Below are 27,051 nucleotides of genomic sequence, written 5' to 3'. Positions count from 1 at the left end.
TAGATATTCTAAGAATAAACGAAGTTGGCTTTTATTGATAATTATGTATCACTGTTTTGGCATTGTCTCTTATTTAAAATATTTAAATGTACCTCTGCTATAATATTGATAGATAAACGCTTGATGTTTATTTACAAAATAAGTGTACTTGAGTGAAAAAGGTACATTCATAAAAATTAAAAGAAATAATTTAAAAAATATATTTGAGTATGTGCAACACACTCGTTCACAAAGTCAATCAATTATCGTAAAATATTGTTATTAGATATCAAATTTATACTATATTTTTACAAGTAAAGGAATTTTTTTCCTTTTTATTGTTCCTAAGAACCAATGTAATTTTTAGAAAAGATATAATTTTTAAATAAAATTAATAATAATTAATAAGATTTTAGAATTATTTCAGTTCTCTTATTTCTTTTTTTTAAACATTTACTTTTGATACACAATTTTGTTATTTTTACTATGATGAAACATTATTGAAATACCGATAGATGGTCGAATATATAAATGATGTCAAAGTTACCTTTAAGAAAAGGAAAATAATAAGATTAAAAGAATGACAAATGAATAAAAAAAGGAAAATAAATACAGTGATTGTAATAATTATACGGACAATATAGGAGGACGAATGTCTGAACGAAAACCCTAAGTGACTCCTTTTTGTCTGTTTTAAACCCGTCGTACCCAGTAAACCCTGACATAGACTTGTATCCTTTACTGGATATGTACTTACAACGCATCATAGATAACCAACCTGTTAAGAAAATAACAAAGTTCACAATCATCATGGTTTTAGAATTTATTAGCTAAGGTATATTTAAACATGGCAGATTTCTTTCGCTTCACATTTTAACATAATTAAATTTCTATCAGCTTGTTCATCAAAATTCGGACAAAATAAACTACATTATCTCCATGTAGCGAGGGCTGCCCCCATTCAGAACGCTGTAGTTTAACATATTGTAGTCACAACCCCTATAATTTGAATGACAATGACAGATTTTAAATCTTAAGTACATCGATCGTTTCCGCTGAATACATATAAATATCTGACAACATACGGATCTGTATCATAAAGCTTAGTACGGGAGTTACCTGAGTCGAGCAACGAAAAAGAATTTTGTTTAAAACAAGAAAGACATCATCAGGCGACATATGATACATCAGGCTGCTAAGAACATCGATCCCGTCCATAATTATAACGTGCTGCCACCTAGCGGGCTAAATGACCCTCGCAGACGACAGAGCATTAACTGGCCAATCGCTGTCGCCGACCAGAAGCCTATTAACCGGAGGAAACGAACTCAAAGAAAATGATCGAAAGCAATTCTACTGGCCAGTTACGATTGCTCGTCAGAGAAAGTGCCATCATTACACTAAAAGAGAATCTGCTGATTTGAAGGTAGACACTTTGTGTTGACATAGGACTGTCCTTCATTTGAGGAAAAAATCACAATATTTAAATTATATTTATTCTATTATATGAAAGCAAATTACGAGTGAAAGTTTATGAATTATGACTTTTGATTCCTATTTGTCACTGACTTTCTGATATATAAATTTCAAAAATATCTGATGATTTCGACAGGAAATTATTAATTCTATGACATAATTAGGGGACATCTTGTGAAAGTATTTAAGTGGAAGCAGGAAAAACAATATGAAGCCCATTTTGCCTGTTCCGAAACACGCTTCAAATGGATTTTCTATTGACTCTTTGATTCACAAGGAGACTCGTTCTACCCAGGGTACCGAACCCCAGCACAGCATCACCAGTTCCTTCTCGTCTGGCCTCTCATCCTCGGCTCAGGACGCTGCTCTCATTGCGGGTAGAATCCCACCTCTGCACCCGGCATTGCCACCTCATGTGCGAAACTTACTGCTAGCTGAACAATCTCAACTAAATCCAAATGACTTGCTAGCATTACAACGATCTGCAGCATGGGCGTTTCAGAATACCATGGCCCCGGGGGTAACGTCCCTGGGTCGGACTCTTCCACCACCAACAGTTTCTTCCCTCCATCCTTTTTATCCCGGACTTTTAGGTGCAAGCCGAGATCCTACGAATATGTATCCATGGATGTTGGCACGACACCCTCAGGGTCTGTTTGGACTTCCGTTCGGTAAGTACTGATATATATATAGTTTAGAATATTTGTTCCAGTCCCAGTAATTGTTAACATTTATTAACATATTTTCGAAATTGGTTAAATTATTAAATTTGTCTTGCAACTTTTGATTTAATGTATGTCAACACCTGTCATTGGAAATAGTTTTAAAACATTCAAAAACGACAAGGAATTCATTATTGTGAATGGAATTAATTAATCTTCACAGAAATAAAAACTGAGTTAATTCCACAATATTTATTTTTCTTATTGATTCCATTTCTTTTTTTTCAAATTTTCCTGTTTTGATTTAATTGTTAAATTTTATTTTCGTTATTTGCTTATAAGTTCCAATTTGTTATGGATTCATATTTTTTGTTTATGTTTTCCAAAGTGTTAGATTTACGCCCTTTTTTTAATTGAAATACTGATAGATATTTTGTGTTGTTTTTAACTCAATTTTTCTGACAATTCTTTCCGTTATTTTAAGGTTATAATTTTTCATCGTGTTTATTTTAAAATAAAATATATCTCTTTGAGTTTACATTGCAGTGATTGAAATGTGTTACTTATTGTATAGACGTAATAAGACGACACGTTCCATATTTCACCTTTATTAGGAACAGTGCATAAACATCCATATGGTAAAACAACACATTGAAATATATCAAACCAGGATGAAATAAACTAAATTTATTTTAAGTCTTATTTTGATATGATAGTTATAAATCAAGTCTGAAAGAAAACTAATTAACCCTGCAGTTATGTTCATGCCAAATGTCTCCCTTCGCCCGCATGTTGTTTACGATGACGCCAAGATTGTTCGAACAATTGAACACGTTAAGACTAGCAATGTCTTCCTGACGCGACTACAATATCGTGCCTATATTCTTTTTTCAAGTTGGGTTAAAAATGTAATTCATAAAAAATCATTGACAATGCAAAGGTCCATTAATCTTCATACTTAGGAACCTTGATTTCTCCGGCCGGCAGTTCACCCCGGGGTACCTGGCAATAATTACCTTTGGATACATGGGTGTAATCACCTAGGGATCCATACATCACCTGTATATGACACCAACCAATTATCATATATCGACTGTTAGTGATTTTGAAGAAGTTTTTAATATGGTAAAACGCCAGCAGTGTTTTATTCGGGCTCTATGAGGCTTGAGGTAAATTGACCATATTAACAACAGAATTAAGTAAATTACGTCAATTAAGCACCAAATCGTTGGGTGATTCTGTAAAGAAACCATTCTAACATTCTGTTGTGATCTCTGTCGGATCATGACTTCAAATATATCATATGTTCAGACGTTTATTCATGGTCATCGTCAATTCTAAACACCGAGTTATCGTGCTTATGGCATCTAAGGGAGAGACACATTATGAAATTATTATCCATGACCCGTGTTTCCGGGGTGGAAATGTATTTTGCTTTTTTCAATATACACGGCCAAGTATATTGTCATTATCCCATACAAAACTATCTTCATGTTAAGGAGCATGTAAACAAAAATCAACCATACAAAACATCCTTTAATATTAATGATAACAAAACATTTTCTCGCGTGATGTTATTGATCTTTACTTGTTCCTTTCCTTGGATATGGAATTCCAATTGCAGTTAAAATCACGAAGTGAAATGAAACAAGCATGTCTAAAAGGAAATTACAAATTGCCAAGTTCTATTCAGTTATGGTTGATGTTATGTAACAGTTTGCTTTTGTGTATTGATGCTATGATATTTTAATTTTCAAAATATCTGTTATTTCTACATCAGTGGTTATAGAACAAATACACAATATTGAATATAAAAATGAACATATGAACATAGAAAATCATGATTCTATGGAAAGTACCCATACTTTAAACCTTGACGTGCTAAAGTTATAAATATCTACACAAAAACAAATATATCATTTTGTAACGTGGTTGTAATAAACACCATGTGCGTTTCTGGGCCTTGACGCCGCTTGGTAGTTGATGTTATTCTTTGGTGAGAAAACACCAATGTTTTGACACATGTAACTAACAGGAAAATTAAGGGTTTTCTTACCACCCAAAACACAACATGCCAACGTTCATATTTGACACAAAATATGCTAAAAGCAAAAACGATGATTTATTAAAACATAATTCATTAAATACCGTATGACTGTTTCCATGTGTTCTCTGTTGTATGCGATACAAACATCGTAATGTACATTTAAAAATCGCAATAATGACATTGTGATATGCATAATGGATAATTGTGTAAAATACATATGAAATAATTAAATAAGAAGAAATATCCATATTGATATTTTTGTCAATCTTACTGGAATAGAAAGGAATGAAAGGAAAATTAATTTGAGTCAATTCAATGCCTCAAATAATATTTTGGAACTGGTTTGCTTAGCACTTAACATCTTTCATTTGACTTTTTATATTAATGCATGAAATAAAACATAATCCTGCAATATATTAAAGAGTGATACTATTAAGTTAATATGCTTCATTATAATATATGTAAATTAAAAATGTATGACAACATAAATCGTTGATAGCATGAAATAATTTGTATTTAATCACTTGTTCAATATTTTTTTGGTACATATTCAAATAAAACCAATCAATAAAAAAGCAAAAAACATCATAGAATGAAGAAAGAAAGTGCGTTGTTGTTACAACGGAACGAATATGGTTCTAAATATGATGAACACGCGAAATAGTAAACAAAACTCGGTTTAATTTTAACCTGACCTGTAATATATATAAATTTAAAAACATAATGATGGAAAAAAAATCGATTTTCAAATATATAAATAGAAAAACATATAGAAAATATTATGGAAGCAACTGTCTTTTTAGTGATTTGTTATTTTTGTTTCTACTTAATATGCTGGCGCCTTATGAATAACCCTTATACAAATCAATTGTGAAACTGACCAAGATAGATTTAACAACTTATCCAACAACCTATTTCTAAATGTACTCAAGCAGATTATTTTGTGCAATTAATATTTTTTTTTAAATTCTAAAAGTACATCATAAATAGAAGGGAACTATCATCAACGGCATTAAAAAGGAAAACTTTAATAATGCTGTGAGGCATTTGTGAATATATTTCAAAAGGATCTTGATTGAAAATGCCAAAATAGTAATACCATATTCTGGTAATACAGAGATCATCAAACATGTTGTAAATGATATGACTCGTTTGATATATTTAACTGATAAAACGGAAAACCCCGTTCAAAGAAAAGGAGATGAAAATCCCACATTGGTACATTATATATACACTGTAATAAAATATGCATTCACTCAAATCAAGATAGACACTTATTAAAATTAATAACATCTAATTATATATAATAAACCTACCAGAGTTTATTAAGATGTATTCTTCGGGGTTGTAATATCTTTGATTTATCTGCGAAACGTTTGGCTGGCTGTTAACCCGCTAACAAGGCGCTGATAGTGTTATTGGTCCCCGGGGATTTAGACTCTGCGATTTCACAGTTCCACGTCAGAAGAGTGGCCTCTGTGTATCAGTTTACCGTGACGTGTTAGGTACATAGGGGTTTATATTTCATTGCTCAAACTAAGATAATCAGGGATGGATCAAACCCGTTCTTACTTAAGTTTTAATTAACAAATGATCAAACGAAAAGAGGTAGCCATGTGTAACCGGTACGTTAAACCACGTTTTCAGATAAACGCTCCCCCGGGGAAAGGGGCGTGGTTACACACAGATACACAGTGCATTCAAACAATGTGAGGTTGATAGGGTTCGGGAGTTAATTACGTGTATACGACAAGTGTGCTTGATAAAGATAATACAAATTGAATTTAATGATGTGGACAATTTGGCTTACACAGAAAGTGTCACTTATTGTACATTTGCTTTGTTTGAGAAAGCCTCGGAGGACGCTTGTGTTATTTACATAAAGTAAAGTCTTAATTAGAAGAAATATGTTTGATCAACTCGAATCATACATATAACGAGAATTTTATTTCGGGATAGTTAATTCTGTAAAATAACAACTAAAAAGATTGAATTTTCTTTTTAAAAGGAAAAGAAAACCTGATTATTCTTCTAACAAAAGATGATTGTTAAAATATATTCCGTTTGAAAAGGACAATTAAATAGCTAAAATTGAACATTGTTGATATTAAAAACATTTCTATATTTGTGAAAATATAATCCTATACAAGTCGATTTCTTTTCGGGACCTCCGCTATTGAATAAAACTTATCGGATAGTCATATAAAAGGAGCACGTAAGTTCCAACCGTGTTCTAAGTAAATATACCGACAAGCTTCTCTCTTAGTCAACATTGCGAGGATACATTCATATCCGCTCGGAAGGATTTATTTTGCCTTTAAATAGAAAGATATTTTATTTGCAAATTACAATACAATACAATACAACACCAACATTAAATTTTATTTTAGATTTGAATTTGTCAAATAGCAGTTGAGCTATAGGTCTTTAAGACACAAATATACTATACAGCGGCATTTATACGGGTTAGACAAATGTATTACAAAAATAAACTGTTGTTCAAGTGTAAATAATGTTGATGTCTTTCCATTCATTAAGTACTTAATACACATAATTTATATCCCATTTAAAGATATTTTATCTCACATTTTAAAATTTTATGTTTTCCGTTTTTGTTAAAATACCTGCTTTTATTTACACTTCAAAACTTGAAAAAAATGTCCTCTATGTTTACGACACTAGAAAACACATGATGAAGTTAAAGTTAAGTAAAGTTTAACTACACATTATACAAATCCATTTATGTCCACCTGGGTATGTATTTAACGCTTAACGTTGAAACTGTACTTATGTATTTAAAGTTTATGGGTATTTGGCTAATTTGTCATATGCGGAATGACATGATAATTATAACTCTCGACTCCATCCCGGGGATTAATGGCCTGCGATGTATCCCCTCGTGGGAAAGGCAAAGATGGGGCCGACTTAAACACCGGTAAACATAGGTATCAGGTGCTTTGTCAAAGTTTGCCATACCACTAAGGCTGATTTTACAGTGGTTGTGATTTTCAATGGACAACACTGTGTCTGCTTTTGTTGGAACACCTCATCGATAAACTCATACACATAACACTGTGAACGTCCCAATGGGTTTTATTGCTGCTAACACTAGTGGCAATGCGTTTTTGATTGCATCGCCAAATATAGTGTTTAGCGGGCGCGGGGAGTGTAGCGTGAAGCCCCACACGTTTTCATGAAACCTTAAAAAACCTATGAAATGAGACGTCTGACCGGACTTGAGCACAAGAGGATATATTTCGCTCTATTTCAATTCTCCTATAGAACACATATATTTAATATCCCAGTCATTTCAACGAGTTTTTGTCAGTTTCGAGTATATTCCCATTCTGTTTTCCAATTCTATTCTTTTCTATCTCCGTTTTGCTGTTCTAATTGTGCTATCAGGTTCATAGATATCACTTCATCGGAAAGCCTACTTGATATCATATTATATTATTTTTATCTCGTAGTGAAGATTACACATAACTTCATATTTAGAAGGAAATGTATAAAGGAAAAAAATGAAGTAAACAAACTGATTCGTGAGAACTGAAACTTCTTAATCAAATACATTTATGAGAATTGATTTTTTTAAATTATTATTCAGCTGCTTTTATTTTAATTCTAAATAAAATGACTTCAAATATACTTATCACAGGGTGATAATGAACATTTGTTTTTTCAAACTCTAAAATAAATTGTAATGTTTTGCACCCTTTTCATTCATAAAAAGCCATTTTGTCAATCTCAAAATAACTTCTGCTAAGCATTAGTGTACATATACAACCATGATATTTTCTAACTTACAGTTGAATTCTATTTAGTAATTTGCAATGTAATAACTCAGGTATAATAATTAGGTTTGTCATGGCAATGTGGTATATTGTCGCTGTGTACACCGTTGCAATATTGTGGGCGTGGCCATTGCCTACACCTCGTTGTAAAGTAATTTGTGAAATAGAACAGTCGCTCAGACAGGCCAATAGCTGGTCTGGCTGATTATAATATCAAATTCTAGAGAGCGTAGCTCTCCTGTCACCATGGTAACTTACCACCTAACACGGAGAGCACCAAACAGACACACAGTGAAGAAAATGATTTATTGATCATCTGCCATTTTAAAGAACATTATAAGTATATATAAAGTTATGGCGTTGTTAGATAGGGAACACACAGAGTTTACATGATAACGCAGGCTTTGATTTTTCAATTATGATTTTCCATGAAATTTGAGAATTCATTAAGCATGCTTATCGCAGTAGATATACACCTTAAGAACTGATTTAGCGTGAACACGCAAGTATCAGCTTAATTTGTTGTTCATCAAGGCGGAAATAGCTTAACAATCGTTGTTTTGTTTTTAAGAGTTACCGGAATCTAAAAAAATATAGTCGCCTTACCATTCAAGGGATCAGAATATAAAATTGACAGTTATATATATGGTGGTTTATCTTATTTATCACGTATTTTTCATTCGATTACACCTATTAATAATAATGGAATGGATTAAATCGGCGAAGTTTTGTTACATTACGCGAAAACACCACTGAATTTAGTGAACTAAATAAAGTAATGAAGATATCAATGTATTGGTCACAAATAGTGTGGAATGTCTATATTAGTGACGTTTAATACAATCCCCCCTTGTCTGACAACAATAACCTGGGCCACAACTGTTTTTGCTATAGACTAATCTTAATCTTTGACGTAGTCACCCTCACACAATGTTCATGAATTGGATGACCACAGATCTACATGTAAATATAACATAAACAGTTAAGAGTACATGATATCTCGTCATAAAAATATATGACATGGATAGATGAATTGAATTACAAAATAAAACTCGCTTATTAACAGATCATTTCTTTTTAGTTTATTTTTTGACAGTTGTTTATCGAATATTTTGTTTTCTAAATTGAAATTGTTGTCAAAATAACATTTGTATTTATTTGTCATTTTGGAAAACATGTTTCATTTAATCAGTTTGACACCGCTAGTTTTGTCCTGTTCCTGTGGCACTTTTAAGCGTACATTCTTCGTTGTCATATTTATTTATTTGACCTCGTGCTTTGAAATCACACATCTTGGAACAATATTGTGACTGAAAGGAAACATGGCGACGCATCTGTTACCGGTGCTGTCTTTGCAACTGGATACGAGTTGCCAGTGAGGGTAGGCCATTAAACCGAGCATATTGTTATTTTTGTTCCAGTAGCTTGAGCACAAAGACAAAATTAATTATCCTAACCAGGACGCGAGCCTGTCAAACCAACGAAAACGAGAATTAATTAGGAAGACTTTGTTCAAAGAAGCCAAACTCATGGTCAGCTTAAGCGTTTCTTCGGCGTTGGCCAAAAATGTGCTGATTGGTTAATTATTACACTGTATATGAATGTATGCAGTCTTCTGTACTCAATTTGCAATGAAATGTATTAGAAATATTTCCAAATGTGTAGGAAAATCTGCTATAAAATACACAAGAACAATGTGAAAAAGTATGTTTAAGCTTACAACTTGTGAAAGACATGTCTGTCAAAAGCCAGGTAGAGGGATGACTTATGTAGCTAGTTTTTTACAGTATGTGATAAGAAGTGACCTGTGGTAGCAAGGTTGGTCTTCTATTGTCTAATTAGGTATAACATGCACAGGAATACCGCTCGCTTTATAAAGAACCACCAGGTTTGTATAGGGAATCACGAAATTCACGAACCATGCCGTCATTAAATATCAATTGCCAGTTTAATTGTTTTTCTTCACAATCTTCAATCATTTGTTTGAGACAACATTCCTGTGTCTTTGGTTGTTTTCGACCCACACAAGAACACCTCACAGTCTTATACAAGTTTTCCATGACTGATTTTTTTTCTGTGTAAAAATACGATGGGTAAAATTCAGCACCGCCTTTAACATTAATTCAAACTGTTTTACCACCAATACTCATTTTACACAATCAATGACGACACAATTTACCACAACAATGTCACCAATGACAATTTACCATCCTTATATATGTATTTACTGATAGTATGTATTGTTAATATCGTTGAGGAAATCATGTAAAAAGGGGTTAATATAATCTCATTATATTTATAAGTGAATAAGTATGTTAGTAAAATGTTCTCATGGCTTCGTTTGATTCAAGTGTAATATCAGACAATAAAAGTTTTTTTTAATTATGTCATTGAACAAAATTAAAATTATACCAAGTGTTCGTGAAATTACTGAAAGAGTTTCTTAAGAAACAACTCTAAAACACTAAAAGAAACGTGCAGAAAGTATTTGTAAAAAATGAAATGACATATTCAGGTAGATTAATAACTCGTTATTATGAATCGATACTTCAAAAAATTATTGTGAAATAGAATTGCAAAAGTATAACATGCAAAGTGACAATATACCAAAATGCTGAGAACATCACTTGAAAGTATATTGGATATGATATTAAACTCTAAGAATTTATTAATAGTGTTTTTTTCTAAAGTTTTTAATCCAAGACATATATATGCATGCGCACAGAGGTATTAACATTTTAAACGTGATAATGAAGAATACATTTTTTTAAAAGCATGTCAATATAAATCATTTATATGATCAGTATTTGTATAGAATTGTGCTTGGTTTCAGTGAGGTCCTATGTCAAAACTTACTGTATAGTGTCATATGTACTTATCAGCAATTTTACGGAATGATGCCAGCAATTTCAACTGACAAATTAAAAGTACAATTTACCCATATCTCATATTCTTATATTTATTATTGAAAATGTCTTGAGAGCGTTTTGTGAAAGGTTGGATGAACTATGTTTCAAAATCCCTTTTGACACCCCAGTATTCAGTGACACACCGCGTCTTGCCAAGCACTTGTCCAATTTGATCTGAATTTCATTGATGAAAGAAAAAGCTATAAAGAAATATATTTGATGAGAGCTGTTTCGTAAGATTTTAAATCTTGAAGTGATAAGGGTTTGTACAAAGACTGGGCGTTCACCGTTTGCCCAGAGAGTATTGTGACACTCATCAATACGCACTTCCACTACCCAGTACCTGATAGTCATCGACATACACCCTTATTAGTGACAAACTTATTCATCTCTTGTAAATGAGGCCATGAGTCCATCTATGAGGAGTGGGGATTGTAAACGAAGGTTAAAGGTAAATTAATGATTAACAAAATTGTGGGAAGGAACGTTTTACAAAGATTCATAGAAATCCAACCTTACTTATTTCATATCCTATACTAATTTCCATGAATGTCCCCAGAGACCAAAGTAAATCTTAGAATACTAAATACTACAAGGTCAACATTATTTGCGCTAAATCTTCAACGATGTTGATTCAAGACTGAAGAACAAACATGACCTTCTTGGGTGTACCGGTTGCCTTGCTTTACTCCCCCAAACATCAGAACAATACCAAAGGGCAAAGGAGCTCCCAGAAATTAGAAACAGGTACGAAATGGACAAACACTTTGTAATCCTACTCAAGAAGTAAATAATAGACCTGAGCAAGAAGAACGGTTGACATTTTCACCACCACAAACAGCATTTGTTCTTTACAAAACCGGAAAGGGCAAAAGATTAATCGGAAATCAATACAAACAAATGTTATATGGTCAAATACTAAGTAACCCTGTTTAAGCAAAAGTGCTTGATTTTTCCTAATTTAAAACCATTTTCACAGAATTCCTCCCTTTCCTTTCTTGTACTTTCTCCAAAGGGCAAAGGAGTCACTAAGAAAGAATAGGACCTATGGTAGATGGGCAAATACTCCGTAACCTATCAGAGGAAACCAATTATCTATTGTTCCAGGAAAGATAGACATTTTTTCGGGTAGGACCAAAACATCTTTGCATTTTCGGAAAGGGCAAAGATAAAATAAATTGTAAAAACTACGTTGTAGATAGAAAAACACTTGTTAACCTTGATGACGGCACTTACTCGCTAAGTACATTACTTCAGGTTTTGGCATTTGGTTGATTTCTCCATATTTTTGTTCTGGGATAAGCTGACCAAGGAGTATGTAAATTCAATTTAGAATTTATCTCCAAACAATTTTTACAACAAACGCAAAAAGGAGGAAATATTATATTATGTTTAAGTTAAACTCCCAACAAAAGTTACATAGGGATCATGGTATCATACACCTGAGCTTTTTCATAAGTTCGTGTTTAAATGATTGCTGAAAACAACTTCTACTCCCGTATTTTGGTATGCTCAAATTTATAATTCAATAACACATGTTTACTTCAATTTCTTTACTCAGAATCGGTTGACATTATTTGAAAATCGAATTCAAATTCATTTTCAAAAAATATTTTTTTCTTCGTCTAAACAATGACGTAGATCGATGACTTTGATGCAACAGCAAAACATTGATATGCTGTTATTAAAAATAAAAAACAGTCTTATTTGCATGAAAACTAATTTTGCGTTGTTAAAAGTGAAGATATTTGTAAAATTAACACTAAGATGAAAATACCAAAACTCGAAGTGCAAGTTTACATTTGATATACTGAGTAAGTCATTCGTATGTCGTCTATGGATTGTTATTCAAAGAAAACAAACATATAAGCAGGCAAGAAAACATCGGTTTTAATGTTTATGTACCCTTTGTAAGAATAGAATGACCCCACGTGCTCATTTGTCAGCCGGAAACGGTCACACTGGATAACCGGAAACAATACATCCACTGGATGTTAGTAATATGGTGTAATGAACCAAGTTGTATACCTTCTGAAAGGATAACAAGTCCGGATACAATTATAGGATAAGTATAGATGTTTACTAGTTTTTGAGGGAAATATTGAACCATTGCAATTTTGTTTATTTATTTGCATATGTTTATTTTCTTAATTAATTAGGAAGTTCACAATATTTTGGAAAATGATAAATACAGATTAAAAACAGATTTAAAAAATAAATGATGCTCTTTGTTTTCCTTTTTTTGAATAAATACGAAATTTTATACTAATAATTGTAACGAGCATTTCCGATCCAACAACACATTACTTAACATTAAATATATATTACATTAAAGTGGGTTGGATAATGTTTTAAGAATACGAAAAAAGAAAGAAAATCCATAGAAGTATATCTTGGTGACACATCGATGTTTTAGAATTTGAATCTTAGATGAAAACTGATGCCGATTATTATTTATTGGTGCGAACAGTAAAGCAGAAGCCAAGAGGATTACATTTCTACAAATGCATGTATCTGAACAACCCCCACATTTAAACAATGGTTGAGTGCTATTTAATTTAATTGATATGTTAGAGACCTAATTAAATCAATAGTTCTTCTTGCGAAAAACATCTGACAATTATTTGTTCATGATAAGCACCAATTTGACTGCGTGGTTAATTGTTATTCATAGTATTTAATTTAATCATCGATCTTTCTTGTGAACCCGAGTTAATATCTTTTAGCTATTAGGAGGCATGCTTCACTGGTGTTGACAGAATTGACAATGAAATGGCTTTGTAATTGATACTAATAACTTGGGAAGAAGCGTTAACGGCCACAAATTAAGAAAAATATATTTAACATTGCATAGTGTTCTCAATAGCGCAAAACTGTGATTAAAAATATAATGCTTACGTGAATGATAAACTGATTAAGGTAAAGCGTGTTTGTAGTGCGCTGGCAGTGTTAGACAGTAGCAGTAAATAACGGAATGTTTGATACAACTTGTAAAGACAAATCGTGATGATTATATAGAAATGTTTACAACACAAATAGTTTACCATTTTAGAAACATTTATATAGACAAAATAACAAAATGGCATGGTTACATAAAGTTGTATATAAATCAATTGTTACCTTAATTTCCCAGATCCATGTGCGAGATGATGTTTCATTAAAAATAGTTATTTATGATTCTTTTCTTTTTGCTCTTAATTAATTAAAAGGCTTTTTTAAATGAATAGTTTGCTCCTAATCAATTTGTAATGCGACTTGTAAAATGGCCTAAAATAAAAAATAAAAAATAATCTGAAACTTACTATTCCATTTCTAAAATATAATAAAACCTGACACAATTAAAACAAAAAAATATGAAAATAATTCAACATACAAACATAAAGTTATTGGCCAGGGTTTAATACTAATAAGCGTTAAGCTTCACACTTTAGAGCGCAAATACGCAGGTAAAAAATGAACCCAGATTGTCAAAACAAAATTTTAATTTCCCACAGAAGATAAAAAAAATGTAAAAAAAAAGCTCAGTATAATCTATCTCACGTGTTATTACCTTCCAATTTTACGGGCATTTAGTGTTTTCCATAACAATACGATTTTGTACACAAATTGTATAGTTTCCTCCGCTTGCGTGTTCCAAATGCTTAGCAGATTTCTCACCATATCGAAAACCTCACTTTTAAATGACTCAGAATTATAAGTACTACTCTATTGTCTATTTGGGAGTAAAACGTGTGATTATCTTAGCTATATTTCCTTATTTGTGGGTACGTTTAGAGTATATTTGTCCGGAGTGACAATGCTAATTTTGGAAGTTAGAGTTATACGTTAGGGGAGAGCTCGGTAATTGTGACTTACCGGCGTGAACACTATACGAAGATGAGGGGATAATTAGCGAGAGGTAATACGTGGGGAGGAGATCCACGGGAAACCATTATCTTTCTTTTAGATGTTAGCCAATAGGAGGTTGTGACGTTCATTAGGTTTGAGAAGATATATGGCTTGAACGATTGTAGATAAGTTTAGACTTGGAAACCCTAGCCGTTCTCTGACTGGAACCGTCATTACTTCTCGCCTACCGCATACTGCAGTAGAACCACCGCGCGCTCCATGACCAGGCATTTCCAATACAAATCAAATTTGAAGAAAATATTGAAATTGTTACTGAATAAGAGCTCAAGCACATATTTGTTTCCATTTTAAATCTTATTTATCGTAAAGTATCCTTTTAAAGGTTAAGGGTTCGCTGTTGTGAAATAATTAAGTCATATCAATAGAAACATTCCATAAAATTCACATGTTGCTATGCAATTTATGGAACAATAGTTGTATGGAATGATTCGAGTGTTTGAAAATAGAAAGAAAAGAAAAGGAAATAAGAAAAGCTCAGGGGTCGAGCTCAGGACTTTAATGTTGCACAACCTAAACTTTACCAATGTTGGTGTACCGGAGGTATATCACATAAGCTCAGCATCAAAAGGAGTGTCCGACTCTGAGCGGAAGTGGAACTCTTCTTCGCGATTATAACTGATGAAGTGGTACAATTGACATTTACTAACTATTTGATGAACCAAGAACGCGTACAACAATGTTTCTTCGGTTAAACATGCTTCACGTCGTTAACATCTGTTACGGTATCGTAGAGGTCATGGTGCCTTTCCTTTTGTTTTGGGGTGTGCTGGGGTAAATATCATTTAAATTAAGATGTATGTAACAAACAAAACTATTTACTTTAAATTTTATTGGGTTTAAAAAGATAATATTTGTGATGTTCAACCAATAAGAAACATATAACTTACATAAAAATCTCCCATAGCGGTTCGACTTACATTGCTGTGAAAGCAATTTATCGGAAATCGTTGCACTCCGTCGACACATTAGGGTCTTGTTTCAGACAAGAAATAACTCATTTTTAAGAAGCCTAGGGAATGCAGCTTCTATCTTTAGAACCGATTCGTATTTCAAATGAAATAAACCGCATGGCTGTTGATTTTGAACGAAGCTTAAACACCGTTTAACTGGAATTATTATGATTTATCTCGAATTATGACGATTATTTTAGTAATACAGAGCCATAACGTGTTTTCATTTTAGTCAATCATTCTGTTTTTAGCAGTAATCGACAAACCACATCATCGTTTTCTGTTTAAAAGTGATGGAAGACTTTCACACACACAATAATTATGGCAATCAATCCAGTCATACCTTGCTTTAAACAAATATAATATGACGTCAATGAACGTTGCCCATTGTTGTAATGCCACTTACATTATTGGAGGTGGTATTAAGGTTTAGAAATGAACTAAAATGTATTTTGTCATTACGGGATTACTTATAGATCTATAAATCAAGTATACATTAATTTATTACCCCTAAATTGAACAAAAGAATTGATGAATTGGTCAGGTTTTGTAGCTACTGTTACTTAAAAACCCATACAATTGCAATCTGTGCATTCCTTTTCTCTTCATTGTCTGCCATTTGTTGTAGCAAATAACGTAAATGTCTAATTGCATGAACAGAAACAAAGAGATAGTGGATTCATTTTGCCTTTTATACACCATTTTTTTAACACTTGTGTGCCATCTAGCGATGAATGCAAAACTCATACAAAAATTCTTTCAAAATATTCATTTATGTGTTTCTTTAGGTCACCAAGATCCTAGCTTTTACTTCCATCCTTACCGGAAACCGAAACGCATCCGGACAGCATTTTCACCATCACAACTCCTAAAATTAGAACACGCGTTTGAGAAGAATCATTATGTGGTCGGACAGGAAAGGAAAGATTTGGCGGCCAAACTTGGTCTGACGGAAACTCAGGTGAGAGACTGTGAATAGAAAGTCAAATGTTGTTACACATTTATTCATTGCACTAATCAATTTATTTTAAACATGATACAATTCATTAACATAAAAATAAATGGACATATTTGTATACTAAGAAAACATTTTTTTTTATACATATAAAAAATTATGCAATCTGTAGATACCAACATTCTTGGCTAGTTTCTTAAATTATTTGAAGTAATTATTTTCATAGCAGTATCTGTTCTTATTGATAAAAAACACCTATAGAACAGCACTAACATGCAAAACCAATCCAGATTTTAAGTTATTTGAACTATATTTTTTTTGTTACAGTTAGATTAAGATTTTTAAAATGGGAACGTTCGAGAAGTAGGATTGCTTTTTCAACCATTCATTAACGAACTATTGTTTTGCATTTCTAATTCATTATCTGTGTGCTCTGATTCAGAAAGATATGCAAGCACTTATGTGAACCGGTGGTTAAATTTAAAAGTACTTAGTGTGTACTTTAGTAATTTGTTTATATTTATCAATTTATGTAAACAACATACCACCTTTGTTCTCATATCCTATTTTAAGCCTACATACACATTACTCTGATATAATCGCATATTAAAATTATCAATGAATTCGTCTGAGCATATGTCATACCATGATAAGGTGTTTAACAGGATAGGACTAACACATTAATAATGTAACCAAATTTTATAAAATTCCAAAAGAAGGTAGGGAACCTATGGGAAAGAAACTTGATATGCCATTATAGAATATTGAACATTTAGCTCGTATTCCGGGCTCTTTTTTACACCATTTGTTTACATTCCTGATAAAACCAATATTTGCACATAAAAGAAGAAAAAAAAGAGGAAAGTACATCTAATGCACTCTTAAAACCAGTTTAATTATTTTTTCACACTACAAAACACCTGATGGTCTGGTTTATCTGGCGTTTGAACTGTTGATGCGTTGGACCCAGAATAAATTGTCTCCCAATACAGAACAAATTGCTATTCCCTCAGCAGGTTGACGATTAAGGGTTCCCGATAAAGCATTATGCACACACACCTCTCATAGGAGGTCCTTTATAAAGCTACATTATCTTCATTGTTTTCTACAATTAAAAGTAAATTTAACGGTAGCCATCGCTGTTTATTATTTACAGTGTAGCAAATCCCTAACCGTGATACCGAAAACCGATATTCTTCTATCTGAAAGCACATTATATTTCGCCATTTATTTGATTCATCCTATATTTCCTGTTTTCGCGGTTCAATGATCCGTTGTAAGGGAGGCTGGCTCGATGACATAAAGGATTTTTTGGTGTTTGTCTTGTATAAAAATCAGTGTATAAATATTAAAATCTACAAAAGTGTTCATTTGTAGTTCAGAGATCAATGTCTTATCCAAGAAGGTAAATTTGAAAATCCTATTGATTTTCGTTTTTTATTTTTATCTGTGGTAAAATAGGTTTTTTAGAATACATTAACAGCAATGTTGACTATTAAACTAAAATCAAAACATGTTAACATGTTATGTCCTTTTCTCTTTTTCGATACTTCCTAAGATTTCCGACAATTTTTCCTGGTAAAATCACAAGGAAAAAGACGTATTTATATAAGCACACTCTTGTCAGCATTTGGCGTGCCCTTCGGATGTCAGCCGCGATCCGAACATCCCTCTGTGTTCCGAACCTCATCTCTGAACAGCATCCATCCATGGTTCCTTTATGCTCTTAATACGGATATTTTTCGCCTGAAATTACTTTATCATGTTTTAAAAGGCTGCTAATAGAGTAGGCAACAGGGTTGACTGGACGAACAAGAGATCGAAATTGCTCCCCGCTGACTTTACTATTTCACTGCTAATGAACGGATGAAACGATGCGTCAAGTCTATATTCTATATGTGTTGCTTGCCATATTGACTTTTTCATAGTTAAGTAGAACTGAAAATGAAATACTGGAAACATATCTCATTATCAAATTTTAGAACAAAACAAATTGCAATAATACAATTTTAAGCATAAATTGAGATTGTAAATCAATACCAACCGAATCCTAGAAATATTTGTTTGTACGATATTAATTATATAACAGTAATGCTCAGCAGTTAGCTAATTATACTTTAATTTATATATAATCAATAATCACCGCGCAGCCAGTTTTGATACTAATATGCATTACATCATTGATTAATAAAACTCCTACCAGGTATTGAATATACAAATCAAACATTGATATAAATATGTAAATAAAGTAAATAAATAAAGTCATTATCAATGTGATAATATTTTGCTCCTCAGTCATTTGTATTTTGGCCTTTTCCAATATCTAAATTTCACAATTGGAATAAAAAACCACAACATAAAAACAACATTTTAGATGAAAAAGGTCAATTCAAGCTTTCCATTTTGTGCAGAAAAACGAAAAAGACTCATTATGCTTTTGAAAGAAAGTAAACAAGGTCAAATTATAAAATGATAACTTCAAACCTGCTTTTGTTCTCCTTTATTAAGAGACCTTTATTGACATGGACCTATCAATAATGAAGAACAAGAAGACTTTACCAATTAAATTAATTAAAATGTTAAAAAACACAATATTATTAAACAAACGATCATTGCTTCAAAACCTTATCCACAAAAATATAAATTGCTTGGTATTTGTCAATCTCAGAAAATGTGATCTGCATCTAAAATATGTTAAATTGGAGATAAGACACCACAAGAAAATGGAAAAGTTGAATAAAATATTTAATAAATGTCTTAGTTCATCCACTTTACTTTTAAATTTAACGGTGACAGAACCATTGCTGTGGTCAGTATAAGAAAGTGTCCCCAAGAGAACCCCTTCGTAACTAAGACAAACAATGGCTCGAGATGAAAGCAAAACTGTTCTGCTTAGCACCAAATTGCCTGATGAATGTTGTTCTTTAGAAAACTAATTTGTCTCACCGTGAGAAACCAAATAAAGGTAATTGAACTTATTTGAATTTATACTCATTGCACCTGGAGTCTTGGAAGCACTTCGTCCTTGTGTTATGTAACACGGTACCGGAGAACGAAACAAATAGCCGGGTAATTAAATTAGACCCTTGCTTACCAAGTGGTGTTTGATACATAGATAAGCGTGTTAAAATAGACCATAATAGATTTTTTCTGAGAGCTCTTGACAAATAAGTGGTAGGCTCTCAATGTCTAACTACACTACGGATCAATGACATCCGAAACAAACGTTCAAATGACTCTACAGAAATCGGGATAATCTTGATCAGAGGTCGCTGACGAACTGCCATACAGCCTAATTAGACGCACTCGAGAATTCATTAGGTTTACGAAATGTGCAATGTGTTGGAAAGATGCAGTGTGTTTTTCCTTCCTACTGTAAAACCTAAGCGTTGAATATAACAATACTATTTTCATAAAATGAACAGCAAAATGCCATTTGAGTCTTTTACGAATTTGACTTTTGACACGAAAACAATATACCTCCGCGATTGTGTTACACCGGTTCCTGTCATCTCAATATTACTACGCTGGGTGGATACCATGATAATTAATGCTAATACATTAATAACACTTCACCAGTGTCATGACAAATTAGCTTTGACATGATATTATCTTCATAAGTCTGATAAATCATTAACCTAATATAAAGTAATGACCAATAATCATGTTAAAATAGTACATATAAATGTCATTTCAATTATCAATATACACGTCGACTGACTGACAAAACAATAAGGTGTGTCCTCCAAGCAGGTAATTTGTCACACGCAGGTGAGACAGAACCTGCTAACTATTCTTACTTGTGAGCATGGCCATTATACAATGAAGGCCTGTCATTCAAATTGTTCAGAGGTCAGGTCCCAAGCAGATTACACAATTTTTACGGGAGTTGATGCCTGTTGTGATAAACAAGCTCCAGGTTTTGTTCGAACGTCCTTTTACTGTCACGAATATTCATTCATTGCAGACACACTTTGCATATGCAAATAACGCTAAGGGCCATGTCACTGTGACGTTAGGCATCTGGATTGAACCTAGGTCATTTTGTAGTAATATATTCGTTTCTTAGTTAGTCTTATGCCATATGACAGAATGGATCTTAAGGTCTTGATGCACGTACGTTACGGTATCACATTGTTTGGGTATATGATGTAGGTACGTTATAACTGTAATATTTGATTAATAATTTATTTCACCAAGTTTTTTTTTTGGTTATTGTTTTTGAAACAAATAGGTAATTAATAATAATATTAACAAAGTTATTAAAAAATAAAAACCTTTCGCACCTTTGTGGAACATGAAAATATAAAAATACATCTCCAGTAGATAATGTATAATGTTTTACTCATGCATACCCTAAACATATTTATTTTCTACATGTTAAAACAGTAATTATATCGCAGGTTTAAGCATTAATTAACTTAATATGTTTACGTCTGAGTTTTAAGCCAAACAGATGCGCGTGAAAAATGACTTTTTTTGACGTATGTTTATGCACTACATGGTAATGACGCTGAGGTAATCACCAATATGCACTTCTTATTTGACATTCATGGCTATTAAATACTATGAACTCATTATTTAAAAGGTAATATTAGGTTTATCTGTTTTGCGCAGAACCTTGGTATTCTACTTGATGTACAGCGATAAATGTCAATATATTGATTAACAATGAATTCGTTGAAAGAGGGACTCATTTGATATTGCGAAAAAAGCAGTTATTCGCTTATTTGCTCTCACGTTTACATGCACACACATATATATTGTATACAGAGATATTTTTGCCTTGTTCACCCTCCGTAATGAGGATTAATGTATCATTACAGCGAATATAAGTAAACAGCATGATATATATATAGTAATTAAATATGCATTGAGAAATAAACATGGGCTAACATTTATTTCATTGGGCGAAAGTTTGACTGGGCGAAAACAATTCCTTGTACACAGTAAATATTTAATGAATACCTCAACACATTGTATCCAATGGATTGATGTATAGTACGCATGCATCTTATTCGAGATGAAAATAAATAAAATAAATAAAAAAGATGAATCATGACAATAAAACAAACATAATTAATGTAAATTACTATCATAACTATGAATGATAAAACATGGGTTCAACCATTAAAAAGTAATGAATAGCAACGTTTGCACTTACCAACCGCTATTTGTTTCATTTAAAGCGTTAGTTAATCTATGTGTATTCATGAAGGCGTTATACATATATCATTAATTTGTTTAATCTACTTATAAACCAGAGCAGGACAGATTCATTTGACAGCAGAAAGGACATCACTATTATGAGAGATAAATTGTTATAATTTGTCGTACGGTATGTTAATTTAGTAATTTATAATTATGTTAATTGCATCCATTAATTATTCCCAAAGTAGCACATTTGCATTTTTTCTTAATACATATGTTTGTTTTCGAAATATTGAAGTAGTTTATAAAAGCTTAAAAAAGATATTTGTCAACAAATTAAAATAAAAAGTTTAATTGCAACCACATCAAAACTTTGAAAATGGAAATGTTATCGTTTTAAAACTCGAAAACATTGATTATAAAAGGTTTATATGTTTATTTTTTGATTAACAGTGATGTTCTTAATATTGCTTTAAAATGACAGACACCATATTCGCTGCCCAACCTTTCAATCATGTTCTAGATAACCTCACTGCAGGATTATCAATATTAATTTAAACATTACGACCATATTTTGATATTTTCTACTACTGTTTGATCTGATCTTTTAGTGTATTGCTAAGGTCATGTTTTATTCGAAACCTTACATGGAATTATCGCATTTGAATATAATATTTGCAATTATTTATTTGTAAGCATTACTAATTTAAAGTTTGGCCTTCATCACATTGACATTTTTATTTAAATAGACAAGAACAATTTTTGATGACGATAGATAATTGCAAAGAAATTATTTCGTGGAATCGGGGATATGCTTAATGTCATCAAATATCTTTACGGTAAATAAAGCTATCCAATATTTGTTATAACAAACCTATAATAAGTTCAATCCTATACAATTTAGAAATCAGTAATGCTATTTAAACGCAATACTTAACACCGCACAAATTCTGGCGGATTCATTCATTCTGTATATATATTTATATACATATAAGAATATATTTGTTCAACTTCCCAGTAGGATGTTAAGTACAAATCATTAACTTAATTCAATGTCTATTTCTTCATTTTCGTTCGAAAATATTTATTTCGCCAATGTGATTTTCTTATTTTCGTACTAGGACTAAATATAATCCTGTCAAGTAATTCGTATTCATGAGCATAAACAAGGTCGGATTCACACCACTCTATGTAAGACATAGCATATATAATACATTATATGACATTAGAATTAAATACTTCTTAAATCGCACACTTTCCCGTTGAGCGGTGTCTCATTACTCGCGTGATAAACGATGAATAAGTTGAAGCCTGCTGGCTGAAATGCTGTTCCTACGATAAAGCAAATGTCGGCCCTTTCACCATTTATAACATTAATAGGCTAATTTCAGAAGAAGTTATTACCCTACCTAAGAACGTAATCTTTAAAACTGCTGGATTCCAACAGACTTAAAGAGTGTCATTCTCGCCCGGAGCACGGACACCACAGAGATTCTATTCCAACGTCCATATAACCTTAAAATCATATTTCAATAACTTTAATAATGTGCCACAAATTTTATTACAATCGAGGCCTAATCCATTTAATTTGGCATTATTCTGACGGCAGGGGTTGTTTGTCCGGCCGCGTGATAGGATTTTGGTACTAAAACACGTGTCGGTACGAACTAGATGGATCGACAGTCACTGAGCTATCGTATTACCTCGTACATCACAGAAACAACGACCCACGTCCCACCTTTCACACGACACGACCATTTTAAAGATAATTTCAATTTCATCAAGTGCAAATTTGCAAAAATTAGGATTCCAAATTGAATATAACAATGAGAGTTAAATGCACAAACAAGCCATTCTATTGTGCCAGTTTACATCCTGGCGAAAGATGATACCAGTTGTTCAAGGAATTTATATTACTCACAAATTGTCGATGTTCTTTCTTTGGCAAATTAGAAAAGTTCCCTTGGGTTCACATCATAGAAAAGTTACTCTTGAGAGTATCACGTCCATAAAATAAAAGTCTATGGAGGCTATCATGTCTTTCCACGAGACAGTCCAGTCACTATAATACTGCTATAAAATACTATTGAGTCCCAATCGTTACTATCCCAGTGTTCTCGTCATTTATATTAAAAAATAGATCAACAATCACTGTGTTATAAGTGTCAAAGATCCTTACCATTTTCTGATTCAGATTGATCCAAAATACATCCAGAAATGGTCATTTTATAATGATAGAATAAGGAGACAATCTACAAAACGGCAACGAAAAGTTCATACGAAGAGGACATAAATTCATTATTTTAAAGCGCCCACGCAGCAATGAGTGATCAGTTTGTGTATATAAAATATCAACAAAGGGATGTAATTATCACATAAAAAGAAATAAAGTAGTGATTTTCAAGTTATTTTTTAGCTCTAGCATCTTCTTCGGACTAGATACTTGCCTCTGGTACATCAACCAAGTTCTGTTAGAATCAACATAAAATACAACGTGAGTTACAAATTTATAGGTGGCCGTGTACATAGAAGTTCATGATAATCTAAACTACCTGTTATGAAACTAAAATAATGTTGAAACATAGCACATGATAAATTTTGTATAACTGGTACAAACTCTACTCCTAATACTCATACCAAACGATTACTTAAAAATGTGTTCATTGAACTGTAGGAATTTTAATCCGCTTTTTTCTGATTTAAAAAAAAATTGTATACCCATTGATCGTTTGATATCAGTTCAGATCTACTCAAATTATCGGCAAGAGGTTAAGACGTTGCATAAGAATATTTAATCTCTGAGCGGTTTCTTTTATCAAGGCTTTCTTGTGAACACACTGGTTCTCGCCATGCAAGCACAACGATATACACCTTTGGGTCTTTAGTGGTAATTCAACAAATTGTCAATTCATATAAATTCCTAATGGGTAAACTCTCGTCTCATGCTTTTTATGCTAAATGAATGCCAAAAAGTGCTTTTATTACGTTTGAAAAACCTCTCAGGGTTTCAGAGACCTTTCAAAACGACCGTAATTAGTCGACAACGAGTGTCAGAGCAACTCTTACCGACACTGCCGCCTCAAACACAGCAATCTTATACTCACAAAGACTGCCAAGATATATGGTCGCCTTTCTGTCTTTGATGGCCCTACAACAACTGGAAAGTTGTCTACTGATTATAAGACCGAAGACGACATGTTCTAGTGATGAATTATGTGAAAGCGTCTTTATATTGACTATCAAAATATCGAATTTCTGTTATCAAAAGAATTTATTTGATTGCTTTTTAATTAACCGATGTTAGCAAACTTTTCATCTTTCATCTAATTCTATAAACGTCTTATAAGTCAGAAAGATTCTTTCTTAAAATCTACTTCGACGACCGCGTGCCATGTATTTTCAAATAATTCATTATAATTAATTGAGTTGAGAGCTAAGTTGTTCTTTCCAACTTTAACACAACAATTTTTCTTTGAAAGATTGTTTTTAAAAGAAAATATCATTAAATTAAAAACCGACCTGATGGTGAAACTCGGAACTCCACTGCACGCTTTATCAATACTAATAAATGTCAACGGTTTTGGTTAAAATGTCATAATGTTTGATATGATAAATATGCTTGATTCTGATTTTACACAATGGTACGAAACTAAATTAGCTCAATTTATGACAGACGGTGAAACGCTCGACTGGCACCAATTAAACTAATGATTTATGCATAACACATCACAAAACACATCGCATTAACATGAACTTCAATGAATTCTTTTCAAACTAAATGATATAATGATCGGAAGAAAAATGTCCCCAATCTCGTGGTTTTTTTTTAGTGTTTTTTTTTTACCAACAATGCAGGCAGTCGTTCAATCAAAATAATAATTGATCCACACACATCTTTAAGAAATATCTAGGAAAACTATATAAGAAATAAAATGTTTGATTTTGTGACATATTTTACAAACGAAAGTTTTGCAGCGACATTTAAGAACTTTTGAGAATACAATGCAGAAACATCTTAAATATGAAAATGTTTTTCAGAGTTCTATTAAATAATTCAAATTAATTGGTGTTTTTTTTATATAACACATGTTTGCCTCATATTACAGACGCTTTGTTTTAACAATATTGCACATGTTGAATGCATAAAGCAATTGTATTAAACATGTATATGTCTTATTCCGCAGGTGAAAGTTTGGTTCCAAAACAGACGAACAAAGTTCAAAAGAGTGAAGAGCGATGACGATGAGCCACAAGACGATGCTGAAGGGCAGCAACAAGACGATATTAATGTTACTGACTACCACGAGGGGGCGTCTGAATCGGAGAGCGAGGAAAATGAGTAGATTTGCGTGAGAACATCATAAGACTGATTAAGACTGATATACCGAAACTTACATGTGCGGCATACAAGTGCCTTCCATTTGTATTTCCTTATCACGTGTTTACAACAATTGACGGAGTGAAAATGGAGTCGATTGAACTGCTGCATTACATAACGATGGCATTTAATTTTATGTTATTATTTTGCCAGAATGTATACACTATTTGAATCTGGCATGGCTATTAAAGCTCACAAGTAGAGTACAGTGAAGATACTTGTAGCGGTTAATTATCGAATATAGATGTGATAACATAGTTTTAAAGACGTTTGCATGACTTTTATTTGCCATTGTTTTTTAAATTACGGAGAAACACGTGTTTAATTTATGATATTAAAAACGATGAAAATAATATTACTTTTAAAGAATCATGTAAGAAGCTAAATCACTGTCCAAAAATTATGTACCTCAGGGAAATATATGCAATATATTAGTTAGCAAACATGATGATTTATGATTAGGACAGTTTCATTTAAGCTGCAGACTGTTGAGCCAATCCTGGCAATATGTGTCAATACAGTGTACATATAGTTCTTGGTAGTTGTTGTTTAAATCTTCTATTCAATCATTTCTCATCCGCATTCTGAACACATGCCGTAGATAATTCCTTTCCTGAAATATGATAAAAAGGATGTCAAAGAGTTGCTACGAAACTATCTTCATTATTTCAAAGAAATGTTAAATGTAGATCATCATTTGTGTTCAAAGACATTTTATCGAAATGAGGGCTTCTCTTGTCGTAGATTTAATCGTTGTACAACATATTACCGAAATTTTCTCATTCTATTTTCACCTTATTCTTTTGCCAGATGTGCTTCACTGTATAAATAAAACAATGCT

General features: G+C 32.4%; 1 protein-coding gene across 1 annotated transcript; it reads left to right on the top strand.

The window, feature by feature from the left end:
* The first annotated feature begins 1,094 nt into the window (after positions 1-1,094).
* LOC110454467 (homeobox protein EMX2-like) lies at positions 1,095-27,051 on the top strand. The gene is made up of 3 exons (XM_021503971.1): positions 1,095-2,126; positions 16,515-16,687; positions 26,017-27,051. The coding sequence occupies exons 1-3, from the start codon at positions 1,664-1,666 to the stop codon at positions 26,173-26,175; spliced, it is 795 nt and encodes a 264-aa protein (XP_021359646.1). The 5' UTR covers positions 1,095-1,663; the 3' UTR covers positions 26,176-27,051.

The sequence above is a fragment of the Mizuhopecten yessoensis genome, unplaced genomic scaffold (assembly GCF_002113885.1).
Source record: "Mizuhopecten yessoensis strain PY_sf001 unplaced genomic scaffold, ASM211388v2 scaffold7887, whole genome shotgun sequence".
NCBI classification, from domain to species: Eukaryota; Metazoa; Mollusca; class Bivalvia; order Pectinida; family Pectinidae; genus Mizuhopecten; species Mizuhopecten yessoensis.
Note: the sequence above shows the minus strand (reverse complement) of the source record. Positions and strands in the feature narration are given on the sequence as shown.

What these genes read in the sequence shown, in the direction of transcription:
- LOC110454467 (XM_021503971.1), top strand. Translation starts at nt 1,664, where the DNA reads ATGAAGCCCATTTTGCCTGTTCCGAAACACGCTTCAAATGGATTTTCT. An exon ending in TCTGTTTGGACTTCCGTTCG is followed by an intron (nt 2,127 to 16,514) that starts GTAAGTACTGAT and finishes GTGTTTCTTTAG; the next exon opens with GTCACCAAGATCCTAGCTTT. An exon ending in TTGGTCTGACGGAAACTCAG is followed by an intron (nt 16,688 to 26,016) that starts GTGAGAGACTGT and finishes CTTATTCCGCAG; the next exon opens with GTGAAAGTTTGGTTCCAAAA.